Source organism: Oncorhynchus clarkii, chromosome 24, assembly GCF_045791955.1.
Source record: "Oncorhynchus clarkii lewisi isolate Uvic-CL-2024 chromosome 24, UVic_Ocla_1.0, whole genome shotgun sequence".
Lineage (NCBI taxonomy): Eukaryota > Metazoa > Chordata > Actinopteri > Salmoniformes > Salmonidae > Oncorhynchus > Oncorhynchus clarkii.
This window is the reverse complement of record NC_092170.1, coordinates 33,211,088-33,229,255: the sequence shown is the minus strand read 5'-3', so window position 1 is coordinate 33,229,255 and position 18,168 is coordinate 33,211,088. Positions and strand designations below refer to the sequence as shown.

Genomic DNA, 18,168 nt, shown 5'->3' with positions numbered 1-18,168 from the left:
GCACTGAGGCCTTATTTCACTGTCAAATGAGTCCAGTGGCCTGAGGTATGGGAGAGGACAGTGATTGTACAACAAATGAAAATGTATGTTTCACAACTCTGTAACAGCAAGCTGGATCATTTCACTTCCAAATCATGCTCAGGCAAATCAGGAACCTCATGGTGGTTTAGCATGCTGGTTTCTATCACCTCCCATGACTCCATTGGAAAGGGTTTGGCATTCTTGAGGTATTAATTTAATCATGCTCAGGCAAATCAGGAACCTCATGGTGGTTTAGCATGCTGGTTTCTATCACCTCCCATGACTCCATTGGAAAGGGTTTGGCATTCTTGAGGTATTAATTTAATTGTATGCATTGATCAACACATTTATATGCTGTTCCTGATGATAAGAATAAAGACATGTCAAAGTAATCTACACTACAGTTTGCACACAATTTCCATCTCTCGTTTACAACAGTACAGATGTAATAATAATAATAATATTTTGGTGGGTGCTTATGTTTGATTTGGAAATTTGTTTTTTTGCCTTTCCCAACCGCGAGACACCCTCGAAGAGTGGGGTCATAGCCTTCTCAAAATAGTTACACAATATTAAAACATCTACAACCCCAACTTAACTAAAATAGATAATAAGCTAAGGACTTTCAGAGGGAAGTTACAACCAGGTTCCATTTCTCTCTCCTCTCCTCTCCCGTCTCTCTCCTCTCATCTATCACACACACACACACACAAACACACTGACTAATGACCTTCGATAGGAAAATCAGCCTATGCATTTCTTATCAAAAACCTCTCTGCATTTCCTCTTTTGTGTCCAGCATTCAACACATTCAAACAAAGTTGAAGAGCACTAACAGAAAACCAGATGGTGTAAAAATACATACTTCTATGATACAACAAAATATTTATAAAAAAAACAACTACTATTAATTATGGGAGTATGGATATTTAAATTCCTGATATTTTTTAATTATTTTTGTAAAGAACATACATGTCAAAATGTGACAACAATACAAGCACTGATAAATGAGAGAATGTATCTCCTCATCAGAAAGTCTCAGGTCTTTTTGGTTAATTGCTATAAAGGAAGAGGGAAAAATAATGGATATACAAAGGTAAGGATTCTTACAGACAGCATTTGACCCAGGCCCTTCTTGCCTACCTAACATTGGCTCAGTTTTGAGGCATCCATCTTGAGCCAATGCCTCTGCCTCAATGGTCCCCTTGTCTCAAGGAAGTCTTGATATGGCAGTGTTTGTTATCAGCAGTACAACAAAAACATATTTCACAATAAAATCAACTCCAATGGTTTACACACATTCAATTAATTAATATTGTTCTGTTTGATTTGCATACGTGATAGTATCTCTACTGCCTTTACAATAGCACACAGGGTTTCTTGGTGGCGACAGGTTGCGGGTTGAGAAAGGCTCGCACACCCTCAGCGAACACCTCTTTGATTCCGTCTTGGTTGAGGGCAGAGCATTCAAGGTACTTGATGGCTTGGATCTGCCTGGCCAGGGCGATGCCCTGCTGTTGGGTGATGGTCGTCTGGTTCTGATCCTTTAGCTTCTTCAACACCTCCGGGTCATTGCGCAGGTCCTTCTTGGTGCCCACCAGCAGAATGGGCGTATTGGGACAGTGGTGGGTGACCTCTGGGTGCCACTTGTGCTTGACGTTCTCAAAGGAGGGGGGGCTGGCAACAGAGAAGCAGATGACAAACACGTTGGTCTGAGGGTAGGAGAGGGTGCGCAGGCGGTCGTACTCCTCCTGGCCTGCTGTGTCCCACAGGTTGAGGCTAATAGTCCTGCTGTCCACAGTCACTTGGGCGCTGTAGTTGTCAAACACAGTGGGGATGTACTCCTTGGGGAAGGCGTTGGTGGTGTAGGAGATGAGTAGGCAGGTCTTCCCCACTGCACCGTCTCCTACCACCACACACTTGATGCTCTGCATTCTGACCCCTTCACTGTCTCAGACACCTGGACATGAGAAACACAGGGAGAAATGCACTTTAGGCTACAATGTTCACCAAAAGAGAGACACTGGCTAGGGCCCAACAAATGTAAACTGTTGAAAGTGATGTTTGTGGTTTAAATTGCTCTCACACTTTATCGGGTACGAACATCACTCTCACACCCTCATTTACACAGTACAGTTTGACACTATCTATTTATATCCGTCTTTGTTAATCTACTGGCTTTCATTTCAACTTGAACATTATGTTAATCTGTGGGCCTACTTCATTTATAGTTACAGTACATAAGGCCTGTGTTCCCCATGAATTCAAGTGTGAACACTGAAACTTCAAAATATGGGTGGAGACTGGAGTTTGAAATACATGCAGTAATTGTAATTAATTGTGAGAGAGGAGAGCTGGACTCTTCCCACAGCTCTCTTAGAATGTTGGAGAAAATGTGAATATAGCTAAACCCAGTCTACAGGGACCCGAGCCTGGGAGCACTGAAATGTACTTCTCTGTACACTGACTGGGGATAGTTCATCAAATCCAATAAACCTTTGTATGCCTACCACCACGGATGCATACCTTTGGCCTATCCACTGAATATCTATGATAGGTGATTTTCACTCATTTTAGACCAACAACAAGGCCATAGCATTCTGATCGTGTACATTTCTAATTTCATTCACCTAGATTATTAAGAAAAGGGCCCAATAGTAACCCTGAAATTAGAAAAAGAGTTCAACATAAATTACAGTAAAGGTTTTTCACCATTATCATAATTTTTAAGAAAAAGAGATGCCTATAGTCAGCAGAGACAGTTATAACTTTAAATGGGCTAAGTGAAGCACAAAATAACTGTCACATAAAAATATCGCAATTGTGGATTTTAACATCGCATGCCATATCGTAGGCCTACAGAGTTTTGATATAGAATAGCGCCTACCAACATTATAACGGCAGTTGGCCACCTCGCCTTATGGTGCTTCACCCAAGTGCTTCCGTAGGATTATGTGTTACAGCCTACATATCTATTATACAGTAGTAGTACATAATTACAACATTTTGACAACAAAAACATGCAAAGGTTAAAAACAAGTCAGACTCACCAAACATACTATCTTTAATGGCAGGTTTTGTATGAACATATAGCCTACAATCTGTCCGAGAGTGTCAAAGCAGTCAAGCAAAGTGTTGCTGTAGTGGAGGAAGTGTGTGTGTTCGCTGAAGAGGAAGCCACTCGAGAAATAATGGCACTGTGAGGAAGTGTACTGTCTCCCCACCACGACAACCTGAGCTATTGTTTTAAGTATACGTTGCTGGTAGAATATTAAACAGCATTTTTAAATAAAATTGTTACCCAATGAATTATCTTATTTGACATTCAAATGTACAGAATAGGAATAACCATATCGTTGTTAGGCCCAGTGCAGACAAAATTCAGTGTTTCCTGTGTTTTATATCATATTACACAACAGATGATGAAACTAACACTGTAGAAGTGGGAAGAAAAGGGATCAGTGTTATTCCTAATTGTTGCTGGTTGAAAATATATTCTACAAAAGAACATCTAATCCTCAGGTTTGCAATGGGCGGGAGTTTTGGCTTGCCTGGTGACATCACCAGGCGGTAAATTGGTTAATAGACCATTAACAAAAAGAGTTCCAAACCTCTCTGACAATAACAGCTAGTTTTCCGTTTTCTTCTCCACACTCAGACCACTCCCAGACAGTCCTAGCAAAATTCTTGCTTGAGAAATATTTTATTGCTAAAAACGCTATTTTGGTCAAATTTAATGGAAAACTATTAAAATATGGTACTTAATTGTTACCCAGAAATTATTTGATATTGATATAAACATGGCTGCAATGGGCCTTTAAACTAAGAATTGATAATTTAGCATTAGTTTATGATACAGTATATTATCAGATCAAGTTGTATCATACACCTTTCTTACAAGACGTTGGGATTTATCATGATAAGGCCTACATGATAAGGCCTACATGATAAGGCCTACATAATAAGGCCTACATGATAAGGCCTATCCCATTGAGGCTCAAATCTGTTCTGAACGGGGGCATCAGTTCCATCAGAAGATGCCCCCCCCCCTCTTTTCCCCCATCAACACATCTCCTCCCCTTTTATTGCTGGTGTTGTGTAGCCTACAGCCTCAAGGTGGCATACTTGAGCTTAGTTGTGTGGGACTGATGAGTCGATGAGCTCCACTGTTCCTTTGTTCTGATAGCCTACGTAGATTTAGATAGACACCACCTTATTGTATCTGTCCTTTTGAGAGCACAGGCAGTGCCATTGAGACCATCTCCATTTTGAAGTAGTCCATTTTCTTCTTTAACTACATTGAACAAAAATATAAAACATAAATATCAACCATTTCAAATATTTTACTGAGTTACAGTTCATATAAGGAAATCAGTCCTTTTAAATAATTGGAAAAGGCCCTAATCTATGGATTTCACACGACTGGGAATGCAGATATGCATCTGTTGGTCACAGATACCTTTAAAATCAGGTGGGGGCGGATCAGAAAACCAGTCAGTATCTGGTGTGACCACCATTTGCCTCATGCAGCACAACACATCTCCTTGATCAGGCTGTTGATTGTGGCCTGTGGAATGTTGTCCCACTCCTCTTCAAGGGCTGTGTAAAGTTGCTGGATATTGGAGGGAACTTGAACACGCTGTCGTATACGTCAATCCAGATCATCCCAAACATGCTCAATGTGTGACTTGTCTAGTGAGTATGGAGATAATAGAAGAACTGGGACATTTTCAGCTACCAGAAATTGTGTACAGATCCTTGCGACATGGGGCCGTGCATTATAATGCTGAAACATGAGGTGATGGCAGCAGATGAATGGCACGACAATGGGCCTCAGGATCTCATCAAGGTATGTCTGTGCATTCAAATTGCCATCGCTAAAATGTTATTGTATTTGTTGTCTGTAGCGTATGTCTGACTATACCATAACCCCATCGCCACCATGGGGCACTCTGTTCACAGCGTTGACATCATCAAACCGCTTGCCCACACAACGCCATACAAGCTGTCTACGTTCTGCAAGGTACTGTTGAAACCGAGATTCATCCGTGAAGAATATACTTCTTGAGCTTACCAGTGGTCATTGAAAATTAGCACTTGCCCGCTGAGTTAGGTTACAACCCTGCACTGCAGTCAGGTCAAGATCCTGGTGAGGAAGACGAGCACATACTTGAGCTTCCCTGAAACGATTCCTGACAGTTTGTGCAGAACTTCTTTGGTTGTGCAAACCCACAGTTTCATCAGTTGTCCAGGTGGCTGGTCTAAGATGATCCCACAGGTGAAGAAGCCGGATGGAAAGGTCCAGAGCTGGCGTGGTTACACGTGGTCTGCGGTTGTGAGGCCAGTTGAACATACAGCCAAATTCTCTAAAACAACGTTAGAGGTGGCTTATGGTAGTGAAATTAACATTTAATTCTCTGGCAACAACTCTGGTGAACATTCCTGCAGTCAGCATGCCAATTGCACGCTCCCTCAAAACTTGAGACATCTGTGGCATTGTGTTGTGTGAAAAAACTGCACATTTTAGAGAGGCCTTTTATTGTCCCCCAGCACAAGGTGCACCAGTGTAATGATCATGCTGTTTAATCAGCGTCTTCATGTACCACACCTGTCAGGTGGAAGGATTATCTTGTTAAAGGAAAAATGCCCACGAACAGGGGTGTAAATACATTCCTGCACAAAATGATTTTTTTCTTTGTATAGAACATTTCTGGGATCTTTTATTTCAGCTCATGAAACATGGGACCAACACTACATTTTGAGCTTATATTTGTGTTCTTTGTACTTGTATGAGTTGGCAAACAAATTGAATGAGTGCACACTGCCACCTAGAGTGTGTTGTTTGAATTACTGCAGCAGTTATGGAATGTTTCCTTACAGGTATTATTCATTGGCTGATCCTTCCTGGTGACCTGGATGGAATTATGTGATCATTCCTTAACCCATACGAAGTCCCACCCAGTCGACTACTTCAAAATGGTGAAAATCCTCAATGGCTCTGCCTGTGCTAAAATGTCATTTGGGCGCTAGAGTTCTCTATCTATCTCTATGTCTCAAAAATCTAAACAAATGTACTTGTGTGTGAAGCCAGCTAGCAACAATAAGGCTGTGACCTACAGTAGGAGATTTCCATAAAAACATGTCCTGCGTTGATATTGCTACAAACGTAGCATACAAATGTATCGGGGACTCGATCAAGCAACCTTTCAGTTACTGGCCCAATGCTCCAACCACTAGGCTATCTAGGTGTGGCATATAGCCAATAAACACTGCTCAAAAAAATAAAGGGAACACTTAAACAACACAATGTAACTCCAAGTCAATCACACTTCTGTGAAATCAAACTTTCCACTTAGGAAGCAACACTGATTGACAATAAATTTCACATGCTGTTGTGCAAATGGAATAGTCAACAGGTGGAAATTATAGGCAATTAGTAAGACACCCCCAATAAAGGAGTGGTTCTGCAGGTGGTGACCACAGACCACTTCTCAGTTCCTATGCTTCCTGGCTGATGTTTTGGTCACTTTTGAATGCTGGCGGTGCTTTCACTCTAGTGGTAGCATGAGGCAGAGTCTACAACCCACACAAGTGGCTCAGGTAGTGCAGCTCATCCAGGATGACACATCAATGCGAGCTGTGGCAAGAAGGTTTGCTGTGTCTGTCAGCGTAGTGTCCAGAGCATGGAGACGCTACCAGGAGACAGGCCAGTACATCAGGAGACGTGGAGGAGGCCGTAGGAGGGCAACAACCCATCAGCAGGACCGCTACCTCCGCCTTTGTGCAAGGAGGAGCAGGAGGAGCACTGCCAGAGCCCTGCAAAATGACCTCCAGCAGGCCACAAATGTGCATGTGTCGGCTCAAACGGTCAGAAACAGACTCTATGAGGGTGGTATGAGGGCCCGACGTCCACAGGTGGGGGTTGTGCTTACAGCCCAACACCGTGCAGGACGTTTGCCGTTTGCCAGAGAACACCAAGATTGGCAAATTCGCCACTGGCGCCCTGTGCTCTTCACAGATGAAAGCAGGTTCACACTGAGCACGCGTGACAGACGTGGCAGAGTCTGGAGACGCCGTGGAGAACGTTCTGCTGCCTGCAACATCCTCCAGCATGACCGGTTTGGCGGTGGGTTAGTCCTGGTAGCGTCTCCATGCTCTGGACACTATGCTGACAGACACAGCAAACCTTCTTGCCACAGCTCGCATTGATGTGTCATCCAGGCCGCACAGCCCTCCATGTGCTCGCCAGAGGTAGCCTGACTGCCATTAGGTACCGAGATGAGATCCTCAGACCCCTTGTGAGACCATATGCTGTTGCGGTTGGCCCTGGGTTCCTCCTAATGCAAGACAATGCTAGACCTTATGTGGCTGGAGTGTGTCAGCAGTTCCTGCAAGAGGAAGGTATTGATGCTATGGACTGGCCCGCCCGTTCCCCAGACATGAATCCAATTGAGCACATCTGGGACATCATGTCTCGCCCCATCCACCAACGCCACGTTGCACCACAGACTGTCCAGGAGTTGGCGGATGCTTTAGTCCAGGTCTGGGGGGAGATCCCTCAGGAGACCATCCGCCACCTCATCAGGAGCATGCCCAGGCGTTGTAGAGAGGTCATACAGGCACGTAGAGGCCACACACACTACTGAGCCTCATTTTGACTTGTTTTAAGGACTTTACATCAAAGTTGAATCAGCCTGTAGTGTGGTTTTCCACTTTAATTTTGAGTGTGACTCCAAATCCAGACATCCATGCATTGATAAATTTGATTTCCATTGATCATTTTTGTGTGATTTTGTTGTCAGCACATTCAACTATGTAAAGAAAACAAGTATTTAATAAGAATATTTCATTCATTCAGATCTAGGATGTGTTATTTTAGTGCTCCCTTTATTTTTTTGAGCAGTGTACAGAGGCTAAGGGCTGTTGTTATTACCTACGACGCAGCGTGTAGTGCCTGGATACAACCCTTAGCGGTGGTACACTGGCCATATATCACAAACCCCCGAGGTGACTTATTGATTTAATAAACTGGTTACTAACGTAATTAGAGCAGTACAAATACATGTTTGTCATACCCTGAATACTGATTGGCTGACAGCCGTGGTATTTCAGACCATATACTACGGGTATGACAAATCATGTATTTTTACTGCAAAAATTACGTTGGTACCCAGTTTATAATACAAATAAGGCACCTCGGGGGTTTGTGATATCTGGCCAATATACTTCGGCTTAGGGCTGTTCTTAGGAACGACGGACCTTATTGCTTAAATATATAATAACATAATTAGACATAATTAGATATCCGGATATATTTTTTATTCAATAATCCATTTACACCGTTTACAGGGCTGTAAAATTATTTTGAAGGATGATAAAAAAAAACTGAACAGGAAGTGATTCGTTAATATTTCTGGATTCACATGGGTGAAGCAACCCAGTCTGAAGAACATTTTTTTGTGTGTGGGGGAAACCGGCTGTAGCGGACATGTAGCTAGTGCATTACGACCGCTCTGTGTTTGAATCAATCATAAATACTTTTTTCTTACTTGAGTGTATTTTATCCAGTAAATTGACGTAAAAGGACGGGGTTGCTAAGTTGCTCGCGTTCTATCACTGTAGCTAGTTCGTGTGCGATGATTTGTCGGTTTAACCATCTTCCTAGCTGCTGACAGTGGTCTGAAGGCTGCTGTTCTTGTTGCGGTGGTGAGCTACCCGAAGAAGCGGCCCTGACCATAACGTTAGCTAGCTGGCTTTATCCAAGTGTCTGTTTGTCGACCTCCAAGTATCTGTTAGTCGACCACCTCGGCCGTTGCATTGGATTGTCTGCGCATTGCTGGCTGGCTAGCTAGCTACCAAAGGTCAGCTGGCTAAACAGAGCGGAAAGTCATCTGTCATATGCAGATATGACAGCCAACTAGCTAGTTAGCCAGCTAACTTCTCTCTTTATCCATGGAATACAAATGGGTTAATTTTTGGAGTATGGACCTACGATTGATGGCGTGCCTTTGAGTCTACGGTAACCCACAATAGTTGTAATAAGAAAAGCATCCAATGCAAAATTATTGAAAGGTAACTAACTAGTTACTATACATTTAATGGCTACCTAGAAAATCATGAAACGACTTACTTGATTATGATAGCTATTCAGGCCGGGCTGTCAAGCTCCCAGCTGTCACTTTTTTGTTTTTATAACGTTGGTTAGCCAGACATGTATTTAGCTACTGACGGGTAACGTTAGCTATGATTGCTTGTTATCCATGTGCAGCTAATATGGGCGTGTAATGTAATATAATAATTTTATTGATGGTGAAATTGTTTGCTAGTAGTGTTATGGTTTAGCATTAGCCAACCACTGATTTTTGTGAGAGCCTGTGTTATCTGACTTAGCCCTATGTGACTTCTATACTATGTCTGATGATATTTGGCTTGTAAAGCTCTGATATGATCTCATTTGATGCTTAAGTCCTTTTAGATTGTAATAATCATGCAGTGTCATTGTTTGAAATCTGAAGTTTGCATAGTAAAATCACTAGGCTAGTAGCTAACATTTGTAGGTATTAATGCGTGATGTCTCTCTAACGTTTCCTCTCCATCCTCTTCCTAGCAAACCTCCATTATGGATTTCAGCAAATCGTTGACCTTGTGGATTGCATGCTTATGCCTCCTGAGGGAAAGCTGGACGGTACAAGCCAGCTCAGACCACCATCATATTGATAATGGTGTGTCAGGTATGTAAATATAATTCAGAAAGTTCTGAACGTTATGACACAGATGTCATCATTCAGCCCATATACCAGCATGTGTATATTCATACAATACTCCATACACAATGTGATCAAAATTGGACACATTGTAGACATTTGTTGCGTTATCAGTGTTCTAGAACCTCCTCTACCATTCCTGTATTTAGGAATGGTGCTGGCTCTAAATGTAGCCATGCTGAGAATAGTTAGGGTATGCAATCTCCATTAAGCTCTGTCCTCGGGTGGTCACGGCACACTCGCAAGTCAGGGAGTCGTGCATCTTCGTAGTGAGTTTGTTTTGTTACCTATTGACAAGTCAGTCAATTTTTTTTTCACTCATCTTCACTAGTTTTGCCACAGCATTCAGTGTCAGAACAAAACGGAATATGTGAAAGGATTGTCATAGATTTTGTTTAAACTAAACTACATGGCACTGAGCATTTTTGGGACTGTAAGGAGCAAAAATGTAAGGAACATCATATAGGTGCCTAAGCCTCATGTCAGCTACAATAGCAGACTAGACCTAGCCTATTCATTGTTAGTTTTCGACTGGATCAGACCCTAGATTTATGGAAATGTTAGCTGTGTTGATTGAGAATGGACTGATTGGGAATGTCCTAACGAGTCTCTTCTGGCGTTCCCTTTTTGGTGGGTATGGATCACGCATTGTCATGTCATATTTATACAGCTGACGGCTACTTATGTGCCTGCCCATCATTTTATCATCACTGTTTATACACTTGAACAGTGTTGATGTTGAACTTGTGGAATTCATAATTTATCATGTAGTGCCATGCTTCCTGTCTAAGGGGCCCTTAACTAATGTAGGCCTATTCCTGAAACAATTGAGATGTTTAGAAATGAATAACAATATCTTTGAAGACCACTCTCGGCCTGACTTCTGTAAGTAAGTCTATTCTATACCACTTACAGTAATTGTGCCTCTACTTGAAAAGTCTTTGATTTGACATCATGCATTGAGGCCAGACTGGGTAAAGGCTTGGACAGGGGTCCAGTCATGCAGTGATACAACATGTTTGGCTATCACAGTGACCCATCTCCAAAAGAGATTGTATTTGGGGTAAAACATTATACGGTTTAGTGTTTTTTCTGGACCTGTTGGTGGTGAGACATTCATTGAATGTGGCCTAGCTAGCCACATGCATAATGTATAGGTTAGTGTCTGTGCTCAGCAACAGTTTAACTAGCTCGTGGCGTTTGTGTGATGAAGAGGCACGGTGCCTGGAGAGGGTTGACTACTACAGACTACTACAGACTACTGCCTACTACAGTAAGCCTGGTTGGGCATCCTGGAGTCAGGATGGGAAACAGTAATTACACACTGGCAGTGAAGTGGAATGTTCCAGAGGGCAAGTGCGTGTTCAATCTTCTACAGGCACACATACAGAGAGAGTGTTACATAACTTAAAGCTTTTGAAAAGGTAGTCTAGTATGTAAATACCTGATCTCCAGACCCAGAACGTTTGCAAACCAAATGAAAAAGAGGGTGTGAGTGAGAATAACAGGTGATAAACATCGTCATTGTTTTCATAATGGCAGTGTTTTCTGAAGAAGCACTGGCTGGAGTTCTGGAATGTAGACCCACTAGTATTTTCAAATACCCAAAACAACGGCCTAAAAGTAACATTTTAACCACCACCATCACACACTTGGGTTGTAGACTTAACCCTTATCTAGTAGGCTAGCAGTGTTCAGCACACTGACTTGGGCTGTAGACTTAACCCTTATCTAGTAGGCTAGCAGTGTTCAGCACACTGACTTGGGTTGTAGACTTAACCCTTATCTAGTAGGCTAGCAGTGTTCAGCACACACTGACTTGGGCTAGCAGTGTTCAGCACACTGACTTGGGCTGTAGACTTAACCCTTATCTAGTAGGCTAGCAGTGTTCAGCACACTGACTTGGGTTGTAGACTTAACTAGTATCTAGTAGGCTAGCAGTGTTCAGCACACTAACTTGGGCTGTAGACTTAACCCTTATCTAGTAGGCTAGCACTGTTCAGCACAATGACTTGGGTTGTAGACTTAACTAGTATCTACTAGGCTAGCAGTGTTCAGCACACTGACTTGGGTTGTAGACTTAACCCTTATCTAGTAGGCTAGCAGTGTTCAGCACACTGACTTGGGTTGTAGACTTAACCCTTATCTAGTAGGCTAGCAGTGTTCAGCACACTAACTTGGGCTGTAGACTTAACCCTTATCTAGTAGGCTAGCAGTGTTCAGCACACTGACTTGGGCTGTAGACTTAACCCTTATCTAGTAGGCTAGCAGTGTTCAGCACACTAACTTGGGCTGTAGACTTAACCCTTATCTAGTAGGCTAGCAGTGTTCAGCACACTGACTTGGGTTGTAGACTTAACCCTTATCTAGTAGGCTAGCAGTGTTCAGCACACTAACTTGGGCTGTAGACTTAACCCTTATCTAGTAGGCTAGCAGTGTTCAGCACACTGACTTGGGTTGTAGACTTAACCCTTATCTAGTAGGCTAGCAGTGTTCAGCACACTGACTTGGGCTGTAGACTTAACCCTTATCTAGTAGGCTAGCAGTGTTCAGCACACTGACTTGGGCTGTAGACTTAACCCTTATCTAGTAGGCTAGCAGTGTTCAGCACACTAACTTGGGTTGTAGACTTAACCCTTATCTAGTAGGCTAGCAGTGTTCAGCACACTGACTTGGGTTGTAGACTTAACTTGGGTTGTAGACCTTATCTAGTAGGCTAGCAGTGTTCAGCACACTAACTTGGGCTGTAGACTTAACCCTTATCTAGTAGGCTAGCAGTGTTCAGCACACCAACTTGGGTTGTAGACTTAACCCTTATCTAGTAGGCTAGCACTGTTCAGCACACTGACTTGGGTTGTAGACTTAACTAGTATCTACTAGGCTAGCAGTGTTCAGCACACTGACTTGGGTTGTAGACTTAACTAGTATCTAGTAGGCTAGCAGTGTTCAGCACACTGACTTGGGTTGTAGACTTAACCCTTATCTAGTAGGCTAGCAGTGTTCAGCACACTAACTTGGGCTGTCGACTTAACCTTTCATCTAGTAGGCTAGCAGTGTTCAGCACACTGACTTGGGTTGTAGACTTAACCCTTATCTAGTAGGATAGCAGTGTTCAGCACACTGACTTGGGTTGTAGACTTAACCCTTATCTAGTAGGCTAGCAGTGTTCAGCACACTAACTTGGGCTGTAGACTTAACCTTTCATCTAGTAGGCTAGCAGTGTTCAGCACATTAACTTGGGCTGTAGACTTAACCCTTATCTAGTAGGCTAGCAGTGTTCAGCACACCAACTTGGGTTGTAGACTTAACCCTTATCTAGTAGGCTAGCAGTGTTCAGCACACTGACTTGGGTTGTAGACTTAACCCTTATCTAGTAGGCTAGCAGTGTTCAGCACACTGACTTGGGCTGTAGACTTAACCCTTATCTAGTAGGCTAGCAGTGTTCAGCACACTAACTTGGGCTGTAGACTTAACCTTTATCTAGTAGGCTAGTAGTGTTTAGCACACTGACTTGGGTTGTAGACTTAACTAGTATCTAGTAGGCTAGCAGTGTTCAGCACATTGACTTGTGTGGGTGGATTTGGAGCCCCCAGCGAGATTTATGCTTTTAGGTTGCTGACTTTAAATAACAGTTTGACCTGGAATGGATTTGTTAGTCAGTTATCTGGAGCCATATTAGCCAGGAGGCTTTCATTTTGAGCTGCATTGTTATTGTCAAACTGCCACTGTAGATGGGGTTTGAGATTTTGTGCCTTCTATTGCAGCTGTACAGCCTAGTTAAGGCAGAGGAAATACTGTTTTTGATCAGAAATGCTCCACCCCACTTTCTGCTGCAGTGCAGTGGCACATTTTTGTGGCACATGCTACTGCCTGTATGCTTGTGCTGAAGAGAAGGCTTTACAATCATCGAATGTTAGCATGTCTTAACAAGCAGCTCCAGAAAACCTGACAGGAAGTCAGTTGATGGATTAGCAGGTTGTTGTAGCCTACTTACACTGTAAAAAATATATATTTTTATTCTTGTTAGAGTTCCCGAATAGAGTGGGGGGGGGGGGGGGGGGTTGACAAAGATGTATGTTTCCTTGTGCACATAAAGGCTTCTTGAAGTCAGGAACAGTTTTACTCAAATATAGAATTTATTTGAATAAATGGATAAATACAACAGTTAAAATCAGGATATAAGTTCAAAAAGGTAAGATTTATGCTCTCCTCTGTCCTTGTTTTCAGCAACTCACACTGCCTCTCTCCCACAAACACATAAACCCTTCTGTTCAACCAACTCAGTTTGGTTGGAGGGGCAACATTCCTGACTCAACACACATTCCTCACATATATACTTACACACTTAACTGTAGCAGACTAAATGTTTGACTGGAAGGACATGAAAACAAATTAAATTGACACACAATGGGGAATGTATGAGTCTTTAGGTGAGGAAGTGCCATCATCCTCACAGGGTGTCAGCTGTGATGGTGGTGGTTGTTGATATGCCTGGATATTATAGAATTGATTCCACATTGGCCACCTGTCACAGCTAGGGCTGGGCAATGTGGCCAAAATGTTCAATCACGGTATTTAAAAAATAAAATGGACAGTATTTGACTGTATTTTTAGTTTTGAATAATAAAAGTTGTACATTTGCTTAATGAGTAGTGAGTGATCCTAGTGCTTAATGAGTAGTGAGTGATCCTAGTGCTTTGAGTAGTGAGCGATCCTAGTGCTTTGAGTAGTGAGTGATCCTAGTGCTTTGAGTAGTGAGTGATCCTAGTGCTTTGAGTAGTGAGTGATCCTAGTGCTTTGAGTAGTGAGCGATCCTAGTGCTTTGAGTAGTGAGCGATCCTAGTGCTTTGAGTAGTGAGTGATCCTAGTGCTTTGAGTAGTGAGTGATCCTAGTGCTTTGAGTAGTGAGTGATCCTAGTGCTTTGAGTAGTGAGCGATCCTAGTGCTTTGAGTAGTGAGTGATCCTAGTGCTTTGAGTAGTGAGTGATCCTAGTGCTTTGAGTAGTGAGTGATCCTAGTGCTTTGAGTAGTGAGTGATCCTAGTGCTTTGAGTAGTGAGTGATCCTAGTGCTTTGAGTAGTGAGTGATCCTAGTGCTTTGAGTAGTGAGTGATCCTAGTGCTTTGAGTAGTGAGTGATCCTAGTGCTTTGAGTAGTGAGTGATCCTAGTGCTTTGAGTAGTGAGTGATCCTAGTACTTTGAGTAGTGAGTGATCCTAGTGCTTTGAGTAGTGAGTGATCCTAGTGCTTTATGTGTAGTGAGTGATCCTAGTGCTTTGAGTAGTGAGTGATCCTAGTGCTTTATGAGTAGTGAGTGATCCTAGTGCTTTATGAGTAGTGAGTGATCCTAGTGCTTTGAGTAGTGAGTGATCCTAGTGCTTTGAGTAGTGAGTGATCCTAGTGCTTTGAGTAGTGAGTGATCCTAGTGCTTTGAGTAGTGAGTGATCCTAGTGCTTTATGAGTAGTGAGTGATCCTAGTGCTTTATGAGTAGTGAGTGATCCTAGTGCTTTGAGTAGTGAGTGATCCTAGTGCTTTGAGTAGTGAGTGATCCTAGTGCTTTGAGTAGTGAGTGATCCTAGTGCTTTGAGTAGTGAGTGATCCTAGTGCTTTGAGTAGTGAGTGATCCTAGTGCTTTGAGTAGTGAGTGATCCTAGTGCTTTGAGTAGTGAGTGATCCTAGTGCTTTGAGTAGTGAGTGATCCTAGTGCTTTGAGTAGTGAGTGATCCTAGTGCTTTGAGTAGTGAGTGATCCTAGTGCTTTGAGTAGTGAGTGATCCTAGTGCTTTATGAGTAGTGAGTGATCCTAGTGCTTAATGAGTAGTGAGTGATCCTAGTGCTTAATGAGTAGTGAGTGATCCTAGTGCTTAATGAGTAGTGAGTGATCCTAGTGCTTTGAGTAGTGAGTGATCCTAGTGCTTTGAGTAGTGAGTGATCCTAGTGCTTTGAGTAGTGAGTGATCCTAGTGCTTTGAGTAGTGAGTGATCCTAGTGCTTTTTGAGTAGTGAGTGATCCTAGTGCTTAATGTGTAGTGAGTGATCCTAGTGCTTTGAGTAGTGAGTGATCCTAGTGCTTTGAGTAGTGAGTGATCCTAGTGCTTTGAGTAGTGAGTGATCCTAGTGCTTTTTGAGTAGTGAGTGATCCTAGTGCTTTGAGTAGTGAGTGATCCTAGTGCTTAATGTGTAGTGAGTGATCCTAGTGCTTAATGTGTAGTGAGTGATCCTAGTGCTTAATGTGTAGTGAGTGATCCTAGTGCTTAATGTGTAGTGAGTGATCCTAGTGCTTTGAGTAGTGAGTGATCCTAGTGCTTTGAGTAGTGAGTGATCCTAGTGCTTAATGAGTAGTGAGTGATCCTAGTGCTTAATGAGTAGTGAGTGATCCTAGTGCTTTGAGTAGTGAGTGATCCTAGTGCTTTGAGTAGTGAGTGATCCTAGTGCTTTATGTGTAGTGAGTGATACTAGTGCTTTATGTGTAGTGAGTGATACTAGTGCTTTGAGTAGTGAGTGATACTAGTGCTTTATGTGTAGTGAGTGATACTAGGGTGGCAACACATAGACTCATTGACATTTCAGCACTTTTATAATTTCTACATTTCCTGCACTCAATTGCAATGGTGAAAAAAGTACCCAATTGTCATACTTGAGTAAAAGTAAAGATATGTTAATAGAACATTACTCAAGTGAAAGTCACCTAGTAAAGTACTACTTGAGTAAATAAGTATCAAATGTTTAAGTATCAAAAGTATAAATCATTTCAAATTCCTTATATTAAGCAACGCAGATGGCACCATTTTCTTGTTATTTTTCAATTTACGGATAGCCAGGGGCACGATCCAACACTCAGACATCATTTACAAACAAAGCATTTGTGTTTAGTGAGTCCTCCAGATCAGAGGCAGTAGATGACCAGGGATGTTATCTTGACAAGTGCGTGAATTGGACTATTTTCCTGTCCAGCTAAGCATTCATGTAACGAGTACTTTTAGGTGTCAGGGAAAATGTATGGAGTTAAAAAGTACAGTATTTTCTTTAGGAATATATAGTGAAGTAAAAGTTGTCAAAAATAGTAAAGTACAGATACCAAAAAATGACTTAAGTAGTACTTGAAAGGATTTTTACTTAAGTACTTTACACCACTGCTCAATTGAGATAATTTCCGCACTGCCACGTAGGGCTGCACGATATGGGCAGTTAATCTAGGACTTATTTTTAACCAAATGTTGCAATTGCGAATTAGAGCAAAACTGTTGGAATCATGGAAATAGAATGACTATTCTAATTCTATAATTAGAATATAATAGTGGGCACTTTGAATACAGTATTGTTTAAAATGCCAGGGAGGAGTTATTGTGACAGGGTAGGAACTAAAGTGTTGGTAGGTGTTTCCTAGGGGACCCTATAAGCTTTGGCTACATTGCATGTTTTCTCTTAGCTACTTCATGTAGCTAACATATTCTTGCTTTGCATATTCCTCTGATTTAGAAGATACTGTTGCAAAAACAACATGCTGATTTAGATCATCACTGGTATCAGGCTGTATTAGCTAGCTATGTTTGATCTTACTCAGTGCATTTAGTAGCTAGCTAACAATTAGCGTCTCACAAGATTTAGGGCAACTTGATAAGAATAGACAAAGTAGCTGTTTGCTGATGTAAAAAACACAAACTAATAGTGTCATCATAGAACTCTAGTGGATTTATATTAAGACACAAAGTGAAAACAGCGTTGTTGTCATCAACATTGTTGCATGTGCTGCATTGATCATGCAGACTGAACGCAAGTGTTTCCTGGTTGAGGAACATCAAATGCGCTCCTTGAGTGACGGGCCATGGCTAGGTCTGTGTGGAAAGCGGCACGGAGAGAAAGAGCAGAGAGAGATGACTCAAGTAGCGAAGTAAACTATAAAAATTGACATTACACATGGTGTATCACATTTAACAAACCAACATTCAAATGCCGTTCTAGAAGGTAAAGTAAAAACCTGAACCGGTCCCTGCATCAATACCGGTATATCATAAAATATGGTATACCGTCCAGCCCTAGCCACAGCCTCTGTGGCTAGTTTGCTCTAGCTCTTGACAGGTCAGGGTATGGTGACTTTTGTGGCTCCAAAGAAGTTGAATCATTTGTCCCTATGCTGTTGCCTACAGCTAGACTGCTTGATATAATGCAATTCCCTATCTTCACTTTTCTGGCCTCATTGCCATTTTCTGTGCAGTACTTGCTACCTTAGTTTCCCTATTTCTTTGAAGTCTTTGTCATAAATAAAGCTGCAGTAGGATTCCATGCCAGAGAAGCTCCTGCCTGCCCTGTGCTGTGCTGTGCTATAAGTTGCACTCTGCATGGGCCAAGTGTTGTAATACTACGAGCTACATTGTGCAGCAAATGG

General features: G+C 42.2%; 2 protein-coding genes across 3 annotated transcripts in view; one reads left to right on the top strand and one right to left on the bottom strand.

The window, feature by feature from the left end:
• Positions 1 to 959: 959 nt before the first annotated feature.
• On the bottom strand, positions 960 to 3,188 carry LOC139382768 (rho-related GTP-binding protein RhoG-like). The gene is made up of 2 exons (XM_071126905.1): positions 3,072 to 3,188; positions 960 to 1,981 (listed from the first exon to the last, which is right to left on the bottom strand). Exon 2 carries the CDS (start codon positions 1,953 to 1,955, stop codon positions 1,380 to 1,382), a length of 576 nt encoding a protein of 191 aa, XP_070983006.1. The 5' UTR covers positions 1,956 to 1,981; positions 3,072 to 3,188; the 3' UTR covers positions 960 to 1,379.
• A 5,236-nt stretch (positions 3,189 to 8,424) lies between these two features.
• The window catches only part of LOC139382345 (stromal interaction molecule 1-like), a 61,685-nt gene continuing 51,941 nt past the window's right edge, over positions 8,425 to 18,168 (top strand). Inside the window, exons 1-2 of one of the 2 annotated variants that reach the window (XM_071126315.1) lie at positions 8,425 to 9,093; positions 9,629 to 9,752. In XM_071126315.1, coding sequence (XP_070982416.1) covers positions 9,641 to 9,752 — 112 coding nt within the window. In that variant the 5' untranslated portion in view covers positions 8,425 to 9,093; positions 9,629 to 9,640. The remainder of the gene's footprint in view (positions 9,094 to 9,628; positions 9,753 to 18,168) is intronic. The other variant, XM_071126314.1, reaches the window with a different exon arrangement.

Bases quoted from the DNA above. Each gene is read 5' to 3' on its own strand.
- LOC139382768 (XM_071126905.1), bottom strand. From the start codon at position 1,955: ATGCAGAGCATCAAGTGTGTGGTGGTAGGAGACGGTGCAGTGGGGAAG.